Source organism: Apostichopus japonicus, chromosome 18 (assembly GCF_037975245.1).
Source record: "Apostichopus japonicus isolate 1M-3 chromosome 18, ASM3797524v1, whole genome shotgun sequence".
Classification (NCBI taxonomy): domain Eukaryota; kingdom Metazoa; phylum Echinodermata; class Holothuroidea; order Aspidochirotida; family Stichopodidae; genus Apostichopus; species Apostichopus japonicus.
The window spans coordinates 7,363,782-7,383,463 of record NC_092578.1 but is presented as its reverse complement, the minus strand read 5'-3'; the positions used below and the strand labels follow the sequence as shown (position 1 = coordinate 7,383,463).

Below are 19,682 nucleotides of genomic sequence, written 5' to 3'. Positions count from 1 at the left end.
ATTCTTGACTTATTTAGGGTCTCATTGTGCGTTCTATTATATAAAAGTGCCACATATGCATGTATCGAGAAATATTACGTGTAAGTTGTAATCCATAAGCCCTAGCGGGTTTCTCCCACATTTGTGGTCGCTTAAGCTTTGTAAAATAACTACTGTTTATTTCAATTATTATTATGATTATAGAAAAATATGTCGAAAAAAAGAATAGTCAAAATCAAAGGATGAATGTGGAGCATTTACAATCCTATGTTTGAGCTATTGTTTGGGCCATAAAGCTTTCTTATTCTTTGGCAAAGGGCTGAAATCTGCAGAAATAACTAACGATCTAATTGGATGGCTACGAATCATCACTGAAAAAAATTAATAATTGAGGATAGCGTTCATGGAATGTAAAAAGGGACTTTGTTTGTACTATTTTGTTTTGAAGTAATTTCAGACTGCATTTAAATGTTTTCCAGTGCAGTAGAATGCAGTAGCACAACATCTTACAAGTTTTCCAATCTACAATTTGTTTGGTTGCATTATTTGATGTACTGTATATTTGCTTCTTACTGTATACACTGAAAAGTGTAAATGCAGTGCTCTGTATTATCATGTTGTTGTACTATAGCATGTTACCTTTTAACAGTTACAGGGAGAGCTAGTTTTGTGGTGTTCAGAGAAATTGAGTGAAAAGTCGTAAACACGTGTTTAATGTCAAATATATGGGAAAGTGGATTAATATCATGATTAATGTTCATTATAAAAAGTGTAAATATTTTAATGATCAATGATGAGGGGTAAAAGGTCACCGAGAGGGTGAAACAGAGTAGGACGGCTTTAGCCCCAGTGGGGCTAAAAATGTAGATGAAGGATCACCTGTCACGTGTAAACTTACATTTAATTCTTAAATTTGTGTAAATAACTGATGTGACCAAGCTGTTTAATATGCAAATATATTCAGATATTTTGCAGTCTTCTAGAACCTTGTGTACATGGTAGAAGTAAGTTAAATGCAAACCATATAATTTCTGGACTGTTTAAGTTGTATGAAAGTGTACTGTGAGAATTCTCAACTTTGTCTCAATTGTTTTATCTTTCTTGTAGGTCAGACTTAGAATTAAGTTATCAGAAGGCCCTCTCAAAGCTCTCCGTCCGAGCAAACAAGATAAATCCGACGACAGGAGGGTAAGAATCTCTCTCTCTGATTTATGAAGTTTCATGAATATTTTGTCCTAGCTTCTTCCTATAAGTGATTATATCAGATCCAAAAGTTACAAATATTTCCAAGGTTTTGTATGTTGCCCAGGATGGAATTCCTGCCAGGAGATACAGAAACTATAGCTGATTGTCCAGCAAAATAAAAAAGGGTTTTCTATGAACCTCAACAGTAAAATTTCTGCTGCATACCTCAAGGGGGTAGATTTGGGGATTTGGGACAGCATTGTCTTTGAGATCTACTTTGATTTTGGACAATTTGCGCATTTGAACATTATACTGTTATCTGTTGGAATCGGGAGTTAAATGTCTCTTTCAGTGAAAAGAGAGGTTGCCAATGGTAAGAGGGCTGTGCCTATTGTCAGTGACTGACTAATTGCACAGGAATGGTTTACATTGAGCTGATGGCTTTGCCTCAAAAAGTTCTGGTAATGCAGTGTACACTGACCTAATAACACTGACCTAATAACACTCAGAATCCTACTCCAAACTTAGAAGGTCATTTTAATACACATCAATGGTAAATTTCAAAGATAAATAACTGGATGACATTACTGTCACTTCTGTTTCTGAGCCTGTACCTTCTCAGTGTATAATTCCAACTCAAAGGGCTGCCAAGGAGGGAAAGTTAACAGACTGAAGCACTATGTAGTTTCCTCCGAATAGCTGGTTGTTCATAATCAGTATTTTACCAAATCCGTTTAAAAAAAAAAAAATCAAATTACTGATTATCTAATGACTGTACTACAGATTCCCTTAAATCTATTTACAAAATGACAGGTCGTTAAGGATCAGACATTTAGTTGTGTAACAACAGAATAGAACAGATATTTATAACCTTAAGAAATATATGACACAATTCCAAAGAAAAATTTCAACTTTTAACAAAACCCTTTCGTGACTAAATATAAATCTATCTAGTCTAGTTTCAATTTAGAACTTGTGAGTGGGGTATGGAGGGTATTGTATCATCCATAGATACAAAATACGAGTAAACTGGGTGAAATCGAGTGATAAAATGTCTACTGTATATTTCAGAACTATTGCCTTTTGAAATCGATTTCCAGACTGTACTTTGTCACCCCATCTTCTGCAATCAAGAGGTTGACGTCAGTCAGTGATGTTGTTTGTGGTTACGCCCAGCGATCCATCTTGATCGCTAGGCGTGGCTACAATTAGACTTCCTGTAGGTGGAATTGATACATTATTACCATTTCATACACATTTTTCAATGATTGATAATGGTTATTGATTTTGTGTACAATGCTTGATGAGACATCTAATTTGTGTAAGCCTCTAGTGTATTAGGATATGGAATAAATGCAGTTCTGCTTAGAAAGAGAAACAACAACCAAGGTACACAGGGGGTGGGGTGGGGGAGGGGATGGGAAAGTTGCTGGAATTGCACAGAATTGCACTGTACAGTACATAGAAATGTTTGAAATTAGTGAGAAATTTGGTTTAAATTAATTAGTTCATATTGAAGTACTTGGTTCTATGTATTTCAGTATACACTCAGTCCTTCTACTTTCTATTGTTCTTCTACCCCCCCAACCCCCTCCCTCCCAAATGTGTACCATTAACAATGAAATCATGTAATTCTTTCTGTAGTACATTTCTCAATGCCTGGAAGACTTTGAGTAAGCAGTTTGAACAAGAAGCACAGAGTCACAAGTAAGTTAAATTCATTGTACATAGGCCTATATTTACTATTCGTGGTCTTTATGGTCTGAAATGTTAAAAGGTGGGGAGTTTTTTCAACTTTCAGCAGGAAACTATTTATGCAAAACAGATGATATACAGGTAAATATGTTGTCCTTGTGTACTATTAATTTTGGAGTATAAAAGAATGATTAAAAATTTTGAATGGTGAACCCTGCAGCCTTACTGCACACAGTTGGTTTGGGATGGACAACAGTATGAGAGGCCGGTCATGAATGGATCCCTCGTTAACTAAAGGAAGCAGAATGTTGATGGTGATGATGATCTTGATGTAATTAAGCAGCTATTAAAAGTTCCCTTATCTCCAAGTAAGGGTGTTCCCATTGTAGGCAAATACCTCACCGGTCATTGTTTGTCGATGGTGTGTACGAGTGTATAGTTGATAAGAATGTAGGGTGACTTATCTCCCTGATCAGTCAAGAAAACCTGACCCACTATAAACTGACCAGAGGGTATCATTCACACTCTTGAGTCATTTGTCTTCATCTTATTTACCAACTGGTGTTGCCAGATAGCTTATTGGGTCATTTAGTGGGCGATTGGGTCGTGACATTTTTGTTATTACCAAATCATGCGATATTCAAAAATCATTGGAAGCTCTCCAATCTTCGTTTTTAAATCGTTTAGGAAAAACAATTATCCAATTTATAGATGCCTCCTGGATATCTTAGCAGTAAATGGACATGTTGGGTCAATACCTGCAAAAAATGTACCACTGTGGAATATTTTTGAGAATTTTTTTAGCAAATCTGCAGAACTTTTAGATGTTGCTCATTTACTGAAGATCTTTAAAAGTAAGCCTTTTGTTGTGCTATAGATATCATACGTTACTGTGAATGTAATTTCATACTGAACACTACATGCCGTAAGTCGTAACAAACGTTGCTTTGTGAATCTGTACTATCAAGAAACCATTGATAGCCAGAAGCTAATCTCTTCCTCTTCCTTGGAAATTATTCATGTCTTTTGCATTTCAATTTAACCCACCCTAGTTCGATTTTCAACCAATAGTTTAAACTTGATCATAGTGCCCCTGCGACTTGAAATAAATAAACAGAACCTCTTGATACCAACTGTAGATTTTTGTAAGATCAATTTCTGGAGACAGTGAGATGGGCTGGGGGCGTGGGGGATGAGGGTAAGGAGCAGGAGAGAGAATGGTGCAGTTACATATTGGGATCCCAGGGTTGTCCTCTTTTAAATGAAATCAGAATAAAGCGTATAAGTATTCGATAAGGAACTCGGTGTAACAAAAGTTTAGAAAAGCTGTAGGCAGTACATAGACGAATTCAGTACTATGTAAATTAAGCTGGTATTTCTGTCAATTATTAACTATGTAGTACTGCCTCGTAACTAGCAGTACAAGATGCCACTTCTTGTTTACTTTATCTGTAGGGTGGCTCTAGACCTTTGTACTTGGTAATTCAGTGCAATTGGGGTAAAATACACATTATTTCAAGACAAATCTGCATTCCAGAAACACTATGATCTCTTGTGTGTACAGTGATAGTCTCTCCCTATAGTGAAAAGATTGTCACATATGCAGTTTAACTTCCCTGTTGTAATATGTATTCATATATATATATATATATATATATATATATGTATATATATATATATGTATATATATATATATATAATTGAAAATGTAATGAGTTGGAAAATTTAGAACAGTGAAAAAACTTCCAGCCTCCACCGGGATTCGAACCTGGGCCTCCCGCTTTACATGCAGACACCATAACCAACTAGGCTATGGACTCTGATTGGTCGGTAAGGAAGGTCGTAATTCCACTGTAGGCGTTCGTCACCTGTAACGAACAATACTAGTTCTGTTTTTGTGACATATTTGCCTTACTCTAGAGATCAAACATGATTCTATCCAACTCAAAGTCATTTGTGATTCCTAAAGCCGGATCTCGAAAGAGATACAGTACTTATATATATATATATGTATGATAACCAAATCAAGGTTTAAGACTAGGGTCCATCAAGTGAGTAACAAAACCAGAATGAATAATCACTTTAAAGATTGTACATTATTTAAATGGGCGTCCATGAATTTAGCGAGCACCGTTATTAACATTAAACCCTAAAAAACATGGCTAAACCAGAACTTTTTGTTTAATAGTTTTCCTGATTGATTCTGATTCTTTGACTTCCATAGCTATACTGCAATCAAGATAAAAAGACATTGTTTATCCTTATTGTTTGAACCAATCTCGAAACCCAGGACTTATTCTGTAAATATTATTACAATGTGCACCTCTCTTTTCTGTTTTTTCATAAAGTTTTGAGTATTTTTATTCCATGAACCAATCTGTCAGGGCCATGCAAAGCAGTTTAACCCATTTGCTTGTGTTTGTTACATATTTGTATTATAGCAATATCACATCATATCCATTTTAATATATATATTGCTTGGCAAGGTACACGTTTTTCAAAATTAATTTGCCACTGTGTCGAGAGTAGTATGCTGAGGGGGAAATGGGCTGCATAGGAATGTATTTACATGTACTGTTCAGACTCACACAATAGGCCCTACATACAGTAGTTTGCTATTGATTCAGCCTTGCAGCTGTGCCTTTAGAAGGGACAATTACTTATTAATCAATATTCATGTGAAACAATGGACTCATTGATTCAGTGAAAGAAAGAAAAAAACACCTAGTGAATTTGGTTTGAAGTGCTTCAATTTTACAGTTTCAAAATGAATCCAAACCAGCTAATGTAATGTCCAGGGGTGCTTTTACAGTAGATCTGGATCAGATCTCGACATCTGATCCTGACATCGAGATCACGGCTGTAGTGTAAAGTATACGCAGTTCAGATCCGGATCTGATCCTCCTATTTTGATGCTGGCAGAGACCAGGATCTGATCCGTTTTATCGAGATCAAGTTTGCAATGTAAACAGCCCGCATCAGCGAGGTATCCGGTGACCGCATTACGTCACATGAATTCTCGCGTGAAATTCCATTCCTGTATAATGCATGTGCTAGTTCCTACGTAGATTGAGTGTGTGAGGGCTGTGCATAGAGTAGTATTTTCACCCTACGACTATGCAACCATGGCAACAGAAGTTTTGAAGTATACGTAACTATTCGATCCACGGCTGCGCATGACACATTTCCAACCCAAGTTTTTTTACCAACATCAGGTGAAAAGCGGGAGAGGATTAGAGTACGACTCAGGTGTAAATTCGTCCGGATTAATGCATAAGTTTACCCCATGAAGAGATGATCGTCTGATGACCATCAGGGTATCTGATCCCGATCTAGTGTAAAAACACCCTTCAGTATATTCTTCATATGATGTCACAACAATTTTTGTTTTTATGTCTATTAGAAATAGTAGGAACCAATTTCACAATTGATTGTACTAATTGTCAAATATTTGAACCCTTCAGTTTTATCATTTGCAACACGCTCCAATAAAACCAATTTGTATTGATTTCGAGGTTGGTCTGCTCCTAGTCGACCGTGACATCGTAAAGAGAATGAGTTGATTTAACAATGTCTCTCTGTTTGCTCTAGCCACGATTATGTGTGTATACACTTATGCATTGTTTGCCCAATGATATTATTATGTTCGGTAATGTTGTGATCATAACTGGTCTTTACTGTACTATACTGAAGCCTCAGAAGCATTTGTCAACAAGTGGGCAAAGAATGCAGAATTAAGTTATGCCAACAAGAATCAATGCGTATTAGTATAGCACCATGACTAATTTACACATGCCCTTTGGAACAGCTTCTGTATCAAGCCTTTGAACCTATGAAACAGGCAAGAAAAATGTGTCCTTCACAGCAGTGATGAAGGAAGTGAAGACTACAATACATAGTAGTACAATACATGTTATGATATAACGATATTAGATAGCTTTTATGATACACCAGGAAATGCATGTGCGTGTCATTCATTTGGTTAAAAATAAAATATGAGAAGACAATGCTAGATAGATCTGTTGAGCCATGAAGAACTTAAATGATTGCTTTTGTCAATATTTCAGGTACAGTTGTAAAGAAAATTGCCCAGGCTGGAATTTAAATGATGCAGGTGGATTATGTATACCCCTTAATCATCAGACATAGAGCCTCTGTATGTTGATAGTTTACCTCAGTACTCTATTAGGCGTGAAATCTCTGTGTGAGCTTTTCCTGTGTTTCTCTTTTCAAGTTATAATTAGAAAACATGCCCTAACAGTGACCCATGTAGATTCAGTTATATATAGGTCAAATAATTTAAAGGGATTAGATAGTGAAGCAGACCTCAAAATCTCGCTCAAATTGGTTTTTCAACAAAAACCATGATAATGCATATTTAGCAGTTTTTGTTGTTGTAAATTTTGAAAGTCTAATTTATTTGGCTGTTCAATACAAATCAGACCATATTTGAAGTAACAAAACATAAATTTATTAATAATTAATATTATGAGCTTTTATTTATTTTTTTGTGTTATCTTCAAGGAATAATTTAGTGCTGCAATTTTGTGAAGCAGTTTTGAAGGCTATGAATTTTGTCCCTTATAAAATACTATGTGTTCCTGTGTAAAGAAACTGCTATACATCTTTGGACTTTTGTAGCACATTGACCATTTTGAATGGCATTTTTCGATGCGATGCTGGACATATTTTTTCTTGACCCTCTCATAAATACTCACAAGTCTCAACCAATTCAAATTATCCAAAAAATACAGTTATGTCAATTTTTCCAATTTTAAAAGACACCTAAAAGACACCTAAAAGACAAGAAATGGTGCACATGTGTATGGTGGTTTTTGTTTGTTGAATCTTCAGAGAGAATTTGAGCTGTTAATTTCAATGACTCATTGAGTTATCATGTTAACACAAGCCAAGGCATTTCAAAAAAAGCACAGCCCCACGTCCAGATTTCATCTGAATTTTCCAACGATTGTATAAACCATCGCTGTACCTCATTAGGTTTGTTTTGTACGGTGGTTTGTTATGGTTAGGTTAAGTATGGTCTAAGGTTATGTATGGTTATGTTAGGCTATGGTACAGGTAAGGTTTTTTTTTGTATGGCTAGCTTTGTTTTGTACTCCATCATTAGTATATATGGTTAGGTTTGTATGGTCTAAGGTTTTGTATGGTAAGGCTATGGTTAGGTTTGTTTTGTACCCCACCCCAAGTATATATGGTTAGGTTTGTATGGTCTAAAGTTTTGTATGGTAAGGTAAGGCTATGGTTAGGTTGGTTTTTACTTCATATAGAGCCATCTTAGTGAGTACAACTCCCCTATTGTTGTTGGTGGAGAGATCAATGAAAAGAGAAAATTGCAGCTTGGATGTGTGTCAGCAATGATCAAAACTTGAAAATAAAGTACGCAGTGTTACTACATTTAATGGCTTCATGTAAAATATGTCAAGGTTTCATTATTGCCTGTTGGTTTTCAGGTGTTTATGCTATTTGTTAAAAATGTTATCTAATTCAGTAATCCTTTTTTGCTTTCAGAACCATCTCTATAGCGATCGTAAATGATGCTATCAAACCGATGAAGAAACTAATGGAACAGAGAGCAAAGGAGAGGAAATCGGTGAGTACCCTGGACGACCTGTTCAACGTCCATATTCAGTACTCTATCCTTTGCAAGCCACATTGTGATTTCTATAGGCGAGTTGTGACCAGTAAAATCACCCAATGTACTCCCTGGAGCAAATAGCAGATTCTAGAGTGATTGATTGCATATTGATCGAAAGTCAGTTAACATACACAGTTTGATCAGATCTGTTCATTAGAGACAGACAGGACATAGTTTGTCCAGCATTGCATTGAAAACTGCCATGCAGTATAGTCAAATTGCTATACAAATACTATGTAATTGCTATTGCAGCTTCTTATAGTTACATGGGAACCATAGTATGTTCATACAGCCTTCTATGAAACTGCCAACACAAACAAAACTTGAACACTAAATTATTCCGTGGACAGGAAGGAAGTCTCTTCTCAGATTTCATTGGAAAAGTTGTTGACCAAGCGAGTGTTGTTTGTTTTCCACTGGTGCCCAGTTTGTGATAGACTGTAAAAGCTTGACAACTGCAGTTTTTGGTTGTGACACCATAGTTTGGAAAACATGGCATAACATTGATAGTGTTCCATTCTAGCTATGTGTTAAAGCTGCCTGACACTTCGTTCCATATCTAACATATATATCTAATTATGCAGGTCATATAGTTAAAGCAATTCTTTTGTTTCAAAGTCTAATTACAAATATGATGTCCTAGTGTACTTACATAATGACATTTACAGCAAATGACTTTAAGTGGAGAAAAAAATGTACACGTGCACGCACGCACTCACATATAGGGTGACTCAGACAGCAGATAATATTTATCTTATCAAATAATTACCGTCATTATGAGTTTGAAGGTGGAAATTGAAATAGCAGATATTAAATAAAACAAAATTACCATCGTTGAAAGATAGTCAAATGACAATTAATTAGTATTGTCACCAGATATGTTTTATAGAAAAAGTTGTCATTTCGTGCTGAAAAATTTAACAAGGATTGTGCTGTAGCCCTCAAAGCAATTTTTGTCCCATACTGAACCATCTTTTTGGTTGCTAGGGGTAATTCAGAGGATCAAAACCTCAATGACAGTACTTTTGATGACGTTAAATGTCAATCAGAGCATGAGCTGACATTTGGGACCAGTAGTGATGACTTTGATACCCTTTCAATAAGTAACCCCTTATAAATATCAAGCAATTTTCAACATTCAAAATTAACATTTTTTTTCTTATAATTTAATAAAATATTATTTTCATTATTATTCTTTCTTTCGTTTTTTGGCATGTGGTTTAGATCAAATATGTTTCCAGGGTTTGAATATAAGTAGTTACCAGTGTGTGTATCAGTTCTGAAGTGGCCTTCTCGTAATTTCTGTTTTGTTTTACATATACATTAATAACCCCACACATATATTGGAAATTATTAAATAAGTAGTAATGCAGTACTATGCTTGGAAGGTGGTTGATGGGTATGGGTATGAAAGGTAAATTAAGAATGCTTTTTCTTGATATTTTGTTGGATTAAATTGGAAATGGTTTACATGTCTAAGTTTGGCTAACTAGTGGGTGATCAGTACATACCAGTGTACCTGTATATATTACTGTATTTGATCCATACTGTATGTGATTACCACACCTGTGTCATTTCATATACATGTTTGTGACATATATGTGTGTCTGTATACTGTCTGTATGTGTGTGATCCATACCTACATGTCCTGAAGTATATGTGCTGAAGTACATGTCCACTTTATGTAGGTACAGTATGTGTGTACATGTGGGCCTGTACATGTATGCATTTCATCCCTGATACGTGTATGAACAGCTTATATGCAGTATGTGTCACCATGTACACAGCTACCAGTTATCTGTACATAACCTTAATGGAGTTCATAGTCCTTGGTGTGGTGGTTTGGACGATACTTAATCTCTGACAAGTATTGATGTTAAAACCTTGAAAAATCAAGGTCCCCAATCCCCCCAGCTCAAGAAGGTGAGAAAACCCTCATAAATCAAGGTCCCCCAGCTCAAGAAGGAGAGAAAACCCTCATTTAAATATCCATTTACCACGTAAAGTATTACCTGACTTAATTATGAAGCCATTTAATCCTGAGCGACTCAATCTTAGACTACAAAGTGCATATGTCTAGGTTCATCTTTTCAAAAGCAATTGTCTCCTGGTCCTGGATAATATTTGTGCTGGTACCCACAATGGGTTGAATAAATCCCAGTATGTGATGTCGTCTACCAAAGTTTATTCTCAGTAAGTGGGCTGTAGTACCAGAAGTTGGTCAAGTTTTGCACAAAAATTTTAGAAGGATAAAAAAGAGAAAGCAATAATTTCACATGTACACAGTTGAGAAATTTCATTAAAGTAATGGAATACAAAAAAGTGCTATGGAATGGAAGAAACAAATCCTACTAAAAAATTAGAAAAGGAAGTAAAATGGGGGAAAAAAGTCTCTCTTTTTTTACGCACCAGGAGTCTTCATGTAGTGAGCTATGGTTTTTGGTTACGATGCCAAAAGCTCAGTGACCTTTGCAATCGTGATGGCGTGGATGTGTGTGTGTGTGTATGTGACAACCAGCTTGTAAACACGATACCTCAAGAAGTACAAGTTGAGGCAATGTCATGCTTGGTAGGTAGATACCCCATGATGTGTTGATGTGGTTCCCATCTCATGCATATTGATGAGTGGGTGGGACTTAACGTAGAATTCTTATATAATGGCGATATCTCTTCAACCGTATTTTCAATTCAGATTCAGTAGAACATGATCTGAAAAAGTGTTATTTTCATACCAAATTCATTGGAAAAATGTACAAAAATTCTAAATTGTAGTTTTGTACCAAACATTTTGGGTAATATTTGCATATTTTGCAGACAAAAGAAAAACAAAAATTCTTTCAAGATGTGCCTTCTTGTGTTGCAGTTTCAACTGAGCCATGGCTTGTTAAGAAGTTTACAAAACCAGCTACTCATAATAATTCGGTTCAAAGACACCAGGGATGGGAGGGGGGAGGCTGTGACCCCCCCGGTAATTGGCATAACAGTGATTTTCATGTGTCCATGTACAATTAATGGGTATATAAATAAAAGATCTGTTGTACAGCTCCTGATAGTCCACACTGGTTTTAAATTAACCTTTTCAATGATGGTTTGATAGTTTTGCAGCCCATCTTTGTTAATTAATATTTTTCTTTGCTCATATCTTGGTCAAGTCTAAATATGACATCATCGAGCCACATGAGCTACCAACCGTTTTTGTTCACTTTAACTCTGACAATGTTTATTTTCATGTGAAACTTACAAAACTATACCATGCAAAAATTAAGAGAAAGAAAACTAAAGAGATAAATGAAAAACAAATCTATACCACGCAAAATTAAGAGAAAAAACTCAAGAGATAAATGAGAGGTTTTTTCAGATCCTAGTGGTACTATGACATCACAGATTTGTCGGCAAACTGACAGCTCTCCCAGACTCGACATTTAAATTCGGATCATATCTCCCAAACGGAGTAAGAGTTTCCCTCGGCAGCTCGGAATTATGAAAGGTTGTCCTTCACGAAGATCTCCGTCGTATGTTTTTAGTCGAAGATGGTTGTCACGTTTACGTCCCCTATAACTTTATGCACGGATGAGTCAATGTACTTTCCTTCATTCCATGTTAAATATTCATTATTGTCTGTTTTTATGACAAAAGAATCAATCAAAGGATCAAACATCCCCTGGTGGATCAATCTTACCTTCAATCTACCTTTTTTTTAAATCCTGACTGCTGTTTTTCTTGCCTTCTTAATAAATCTTTCTCAGTTCTATTATCATTTAAGTTATTTCCATTTGGTTCGGACATTGTTTTGTTTGTATGTCTCGAGAAAACCTTTCCCCTTGACTCCCCACGATGTTTCCTATTTGCAAGCATGATTTCCTGATTTGACAAGTATTATTTCCCGTTAGTATTTAAAAGCATGTAAATGTTTAAAAGGTTTCATGCTTGATGAAATATCAGACAAAGTCATAGTGGCCCTCTCATTTCATCAAAATAAAATCGAACAAGTCATAGTGGCCCTCCCATTTTCATAAAATAAACCCACAAAGTAATAGTGGCCCTCTCATTTCATCAAAATAAAACCGACCAAGTCATATTGGCCCTCTTATTTCATAAAAATCCTAAAATTAAATGAGACTTCGCAGAAGTTGAAATTTGATTAAGATTATCTCGTCGTAACATACAGGGAGAGGGATCACATTCCAGGAAGGAAAGCACCGAATTATCTAACAGTATAACACTAAGCCTATTCAGGAGCTGGGAGAACCGCTGTAGACGGTCCTTCCACGGCAAGGTGAAGTTAAACACTGACACTAAGTGGTGAATTAGACGATCTCATGGGAGACCGACCTCTGTATGTTATGTAAGAGATAATAAAACCAACAATGTCATAGTGGCCCTCTCATTTCATCAAAATCAAACTCATTAAAATTGTATCTCTGTATACTATATGTCACATTAAAAAAAAAGGGGGGGAAAGACAAGATTTTCAAATTCCACAGAAATTCTGAACGCGATTTGCAAATAGAAAAAATTCTGAAAACTGCGAAAGAAATTGTTCAAGAAAGTGTTTACAGTACTCAATGTGCAAGCCTTTGGGACTTATGGCCATTTTCACATATATCTAGGAAATGTTTGCATAATAATGTGGTTCCTTTAGTACATCGGCTGCTTGGAATGAATATATATTATAAAGACTGACAATGTTTTGCAAGTTGGTATCAGAGAGATGCAAGTCTAGTTAAAATGTCCAATTTTTAGAGATTGAATTAGTTTTCAGATTTTAGTGTCGCAGTTTTCAAGTTTATAAAATACTGTTTGAGATAAGACACTGACAATATTATGATTCTGTGTACATAACAAAATTGTTATTAAATCTTTGTATTTGTATTCATTTGCATAATTTCAGCTCGCCTTATGTTCACCCAGATACGTTATTCCCATTTCTCAGTGACAGTATTATTATTTTTTTGCCAAATTTGGTGCTCTTCCCTGTTATTCAATTTATGACAATGTAGCAAGTATATTTCATGGGAGAGTCAGGGTTCCAGAGGAGAAAAGGAACACAGATGTTTTGAGAAGTTAAATATTTTGTTAATGTTGTTCTCATCCTTTCGTAGGCCGACGCACCGGTGGACAAAGCGATCAAAGCCGTTACAGACCGAAAAAATGATGTGTTCAAGGTAAAGTATAGCAGAAATTATAAAGAAGGTGGATGTCAGGTTTACAATCTGTAGCAATCCAATAGCATTTCATGAGTTTTGAGGTTATATATATATATATTAATATATATATATATATATATATATATATATATATGCAGGTGAGAATTAGTTGAGGCTAGTGGAACACTGCTCAGAGTTCCATGCATTGACAAACTTGTTTGGGTTGTATATATATTCCAGGAGTACAACATGAAGCTACCAGTTGGCTGATGATCACCCAACGCATGAAAATCTGAGTAACAATACTGGTGTTCCACTAGTCGCAACTAATTCTCACCTATGCTTCCCTCTGTCCACCGGACATAGAGCACTCTGCGCCAAGATAGACGCCAACCAACCAAACTTATATTATTGAGGATTATATTATTGAGAAGTTAGTTAGGGTCAGAGGAAGACATTGAGATTGGATGAAGAAAGATGGATGGATGGTGAGGGGAAGGAGGAGGGTGGTGGGGTAAAATATTTGTTATCAATAATCACTGAAGTAGTATTTTGAGCCACTGGGATAGAGAGGCAAGACACACTCTGGAATATATTGGTAAATACTTAAAGAGGCCATGACACGAAAAATCCAACTAATCAAGAGTAACTTCCTCTGAATCTATGAGAAAATCTATGTAAAAAACTATCCTCATCACCTTAAAAACCTCAAGGACTAATTAGAAATTAACATTTTAATATTCGCATCCGAAAATAGATATCTGAAAATGCGATTTCAAAACAAGACAATGATGACGTCATGGTAGGAACACAAGTGCCAAGCCCAGACACGTACCGGATGCGCGACGATCTTACCGTCACTCATACATGCACATTTACACAGAGATAACAACCACTGTATTATGCTATATCGCTAAAAATTTCAAGTTTGCTTTACAACATGTTGTAAAATATCCGAGAGAAATGCCCGTCCGTTGTGTTTTTTGGGGCTGCACAAATCTCATAACCCATGCAATTAGCCTTCATCGATGGCCGAAGGACGAAAAAAACATGGCGATTATGACCAAGTTAGTGCACAAAACCAGCGCTGATTCACTGGGCCTAGCCAGTATACAGCTCCGTATGTAGCGAACACTTCACGGAAGCATACTACGATCCCTCCTTTTTTTATGAAATAAAACAAATGGGCTTTAACGGGTCGACATAAACGAGTCGTTCTTCTGTCAAGTATTCCACATTAAAAACTCCGAAGACCAGATTGGAGAACAGGAAACCTCCAATGTGGCAAGTGGCGATCCTTGTACATGTATATGAATACATAGCGAACACACTGTACATATGGGTTGTAAGTCACCGTAACACAACGCACAATACGGTTTAGGGAGTTCCGCAAATTCCAACAACACATGAACAATGGACGGGATTTTGTTTTTAAATGCTTCGTTAATAAATTCTTACCACGTTGTATGTTCCTTGCAATAGTTCCGAACGGGTTTGTTCTTCGATATGTTGTGGAGCTTCAATTTCGGCTCGTTTAACAGGCTCGAACTGATACGGTTCTAACACCTCAGGTCCACCCTCAATGTTCGGTTCAATATTAGCAGGATCATCGCCTTCACACTCTGCTTCGAATATGAGAAAGGACACTCTAATTATATCCCAAATTCACTGCCTGGTGAAGAACTACTATCACTTTGAACTTCGGTTACCGCATTTGGTTCTAAATCTGACATTCCACGGGAAATTTCGATCTGATTTCGCGTTGACTTGTTATCGATTGTTTTGTGTATTTATGAACACTTGTCATACTGTAAGTATGATATGTGTTCTGAGGAATCAGCAAGAGCCGAATCGTGTTCATAACATGACGTCATGAGATTAGGAAAATTTTCAGCCGAACAAACTTTTCAAGCCCGAAGAGGGTAAATTAAATCTCAATTTTCGAAGGGAAAAATCAAATTTTTAAAGTAGAACGATAGTGACAGAAAAAAAATCTCTCATTTTCATATATAATGTAGTTTATATGTTACCAAGCAACATATATTTTTAATTTTCCAAATAGCACACCGGAAAGTTATAAAAAAGGGAATTAAAACACGTTTTTTCGCCTCCGTAATTTAGGAATTTGCAAACACTGCAACGACCTTGAACAGCCCTCAGGTCAGTGAATGACATCACTGTGATGATCTTTTTCTGTTGTGAACTGTTCAGTACGGAGCTGTGCGTGCATTTCGTGTCAGCATAACTGTTATTTTCCGGCGTAATGTTCAAGACATAAATAGATAATGAATATCATAGTGTTTCTTGATTTCTTCACCACGTGTTTACAAGTTTTTTTTTACGAAATTTGCGGCGATTTCGCAACGATTTTCCAATATCTGAAGAGGTAACTCGCAAGCTGACCCAAAGTAACGTAAATCTCAAGATCACGTTTTTGGCGGGTTTTATACAGAGTGATGTATAATTGTGCTCACTTACCAGTCAAACTGGCACAATAACAATAGTGATGATAGTCTCACGCCTAAACGTAGATTAGTATAACATCCGAAAGAAAATCCAAAGTTCTAAACAAAGTAGATTCGCTTGTATGTACTAGGCTATACTGTAAAACATAAACGTTCCTTGTTCCGTGCGTCATTAAATCCAACAGAAAGGTTTCATTGAGCTTGAAATACAACCGCATTCGAACTCAATCGAGTTGTTAGTCTAGCTCGAACAATTTTCTCACTACATGTAATGCCTATGGCGTTTATTCACATGCATGCCTCGTGGTTTGGGCTTCAGGAGGAGTCGTATTCTAGCCCAACTTCACTTAGGTCCACAAACGGTACTTTCACACTGTGCAAACATAAGTGACAGTGCGCTACCGTAAGTAATACTTACACGATGTTTTGTTTCGCTCGAGCATACACACATTTCCTATTCGTAATACATTATAGTGGTTTGGAGGGTATGAACACATCTCTGCCCAAAAAACTCTGCCTAAGCGACGTCCATGCCCCAATTGAAATTTGCACATGGATTCTCTCCTCACATAGTCATTAGGTTGTTCACGTCTGACATGTCTTCCAGTTCCAACACTTACTGTTGCATTTATCGGGATATATATAAATAATGCGGCATGAAAGCATCAATCTTTCAAACTTTTATTACTTTAGTGACCTTGCCACACGCAAATTTCAATTGGGCCCGAGAATGATCTTCTGTGAAGTGGGCAGAACAAACTTTCACATTCTTGCCATGAGAAACTCCTGGTGCGATGAAGTCTTTCCTGGTTCTCCTCACAAATCGTATCCAGAGTTTCCGATATCTCTCACTACATTTTCCGCTTGGAAAATTGAAAAAAACTTATTGTAGAGTCCACATTTGTTCTGTTGCATCCCCCTACAACGCAATTTCTTGGATTTTGCTAGTGGTTTACGTTGTTTGTCGAGTCCAATATAGAGTAGGTTGCAAAGAAACTTACACACTAAGTGCACACTGCTGAAGTACACTACGCCGAGCTCACGTTGTTATCATCATAATGACGTCACATGTCACTGTAGATCACGTGATCATCATATCGCTTTTCGCGAAAAGCCCAATTTTTGTTTAAAAAATCAACGAGTTTAGGAATTTTTTTTAAGCCTTTCCCATCATCGGATTGACTTGAATTTTCACATGTGTAAAATGGAAACCAACTAGAATACTCATGAATAAAATCGTATTTTTTCGTCGATGGTGAAAAATCACTGTCGTTCATCTTTAACTGGCAGAATGGTTGATATATGTTCTAGAGAGCATGCTTAGATGGATCCCAAAATGACAGGAAGTTGAAATTTTCGTGTCATGGCCACTTTAATTTCATTTCACAACAGGCTCAAAAGAACTTGCTGAGTAAGACAAAGGAGTTTGAAAGCACAGCAGCGGGATCCGAGGCAACTAAGAACAATAAAGGCAAAGAGCTATCACAGAAGGAAAGGAGTAAGGTGAGTACACGCACCCTTGTAAGTAATGAGCTAGTATTCACTGACACTTTAATACTGGACAGAGACGGTCACAGACGAAGATGGACATAGATACGTACGTTGGTCAATAAGACACATGTATACTAACAGTTCAAGCTGTATCGTCATGGTTAGAGTCATTGTGCATAGAGATATATACACACTCACTCTCTTCTCCAAATTTGAGGGGGGGTAGGTTCCCTTGCTCTTACTCCCCTCCCATCTCCCCATTTGTCCTTCTCTCCCTTACCCCCTTGCCCCTTTTCTCACTCTCTGTTATCTTCATTCCTTTCCAAACATGCAGAGTGATTCGGTCCCAAAAGTAAAGGCAGGTTAATGATAAAATGTCGGCACTCAAAATTAGAGTGCCCACGATAACAACGGGAACAAAGGATTGAGGAGAATATCGAGGGGAAAAGTTTCAAAACCCTTTAAAAATAAAGATCAAAAGTTTTGTGGGTTCGATTTCCACAGAAACGTGTGTTTGTGCACGGCCTGCCATTTTCCTTTAATATTCTTCTCTTCCCTGTGACTTAAGAGTTCTGGTTTTTCCTTCCGCAGCTGAGCACGAAACATGGCAAGACGTCGGAAGCCATCAACAAAGCAGACCGGGAGTATTTCAAAGCCGTGAAGACGGCTGAGCAGACAAGGTTTCAGAGGATCATCACCATGAACCACACTGCGTTCGCCCTCCAAAATTCCGAGAGCGCCTACATGGAGGAAATAAAGAAAATCATCATCAAGTTTGTAGATGTCCTTGGACAGATCATTCCCCTCATTCGTGGCGTAAGTTAAATTCCTGTTTCGATGGATGGGGATGTATTTTCTTTGTGCGGTCACACACCTGCTCGTGCACTCAGTTTTTGTATCAAGCTTGTTTGATGCATATAAGTGATTACTATTACAGGAAAAAGTTGTCGCTTATCCAAGCATCAATTATTAATCCAAGTAAAACAGATTTCAATGTTTCACAGATGTGAAATATTCCTCCTGAAGGGATAATGGATTGAACTGAAATGACCCTCATTGCTGAAATATAAACTGAGGGGACATAATAGCTAATACCTGAAAGTACCTTATAGCTTATACCTGATATGACCTTATAGCTAACATTTGGAATGACGATATTGCTAATACCCGAAATGACCTTATAGCTAATACCTGAAAGTACCTTATAGCTTATACCTGATATGACCTTATAGCTAACATTTGGAATGACGATATTGCTAATACCCGAAATGACCTTATAGCTAATACCTGAAATGACCTTATAGCTAATACCTGAAATAACCTTATAGCTCAACCTGAAATTACCTTATAGCTTATACCTGAAATGACCTTAAAACTAAAACTTGGAATGACCCTCTATAGCTAGTACCCGAAATGACCTTATATCTAATACCTGAAATGATCTTATAGCTAATACCTGAAATGACCTTATAGCTAATACCTGAAATGACCTTATAGCTTATACCTGATATGACCTTATAGCTAACATTTGGAATGACGATATTGCTAATACCCGAAATGACCTTATAGCTAATACCTGAAATGACCTTATAGCTAATACCTGAAATGACCTTATAGCTCAACCTGAAATTACCTTATAGCTTATACATGAAATGACCTTAAAACTAAAACTTGGAATAACCTCAAAGCTAGTACCTGAAATGACATAGCTAATACTTGGAGTGATCCTATAGCTAGTACCTGACATGACCTTACAGCTAATACCTGAAATTACCTTACAGCTAATACCTGAAATTACCTTATAGCTAATACCTGAAATTACCTTATAGCTAATACCTGAAATTACCTTATAGCTAATACCTGAAATTACCTTATAGCTAATACCTGAAATTACCTTATAGCTAATACCTGAAATGACCTTATAGCTAATACCTGAAATAACCTTATAGCTAATACTTGGAATGACCCTATATAGCTAGTACCTGAAATGACCTTATAGCTAATACCTGAAATGACCTTATAGCTAATATCTGAAATGACCTTATAGCTAATATCTGAAATTAC

At 36.6% G+C, this 19,682-nt stretch overlaps 1 protein-coding gene across 2 annotated transcripts in view; it reads left to right on the top strand.

Moving 5' to 3' along the window:
- Nucleotides 1-19,682, top strand: part of LOC139958635 (nostrin-like) — a 31,659-nt gene that overhangs the window by 1,580 nt on the left and 10,397 nt on the right. For both annotated transcript variants that reach the window (XM_071955856.1, XM_071955858.1), the window contains 6 exons: nucleotides 1,087-1,167; nucleotides 2,809-2,871; nucleotides 8,389-8,470; nucleotides 13,618-13,680; nucleotides 17,520-17,630; nucleotides 18,210-18,434. In XM_071955856.1, coding sequence (XP_071811957.1) covers nucleotides 1,087-1,167; nucleotides 2,809-2,871; nucleotides 8,389-8,470; nucleotides 13,618-13,680; nucleotides 17,520-17,630; nucleotides 18,210-18,434 — 625 coding nt within the window. The remainder of the gene's footprint in view (nucleotides 1-1,086; nucleotides 1,168-2,808; nucleotides 2,872-8,388; nucleotides 8,471-13,617; nucleotides 13,681-17,519; nucleotides 17,631-18,209; nucleotides 18,435-19,682) is intronic.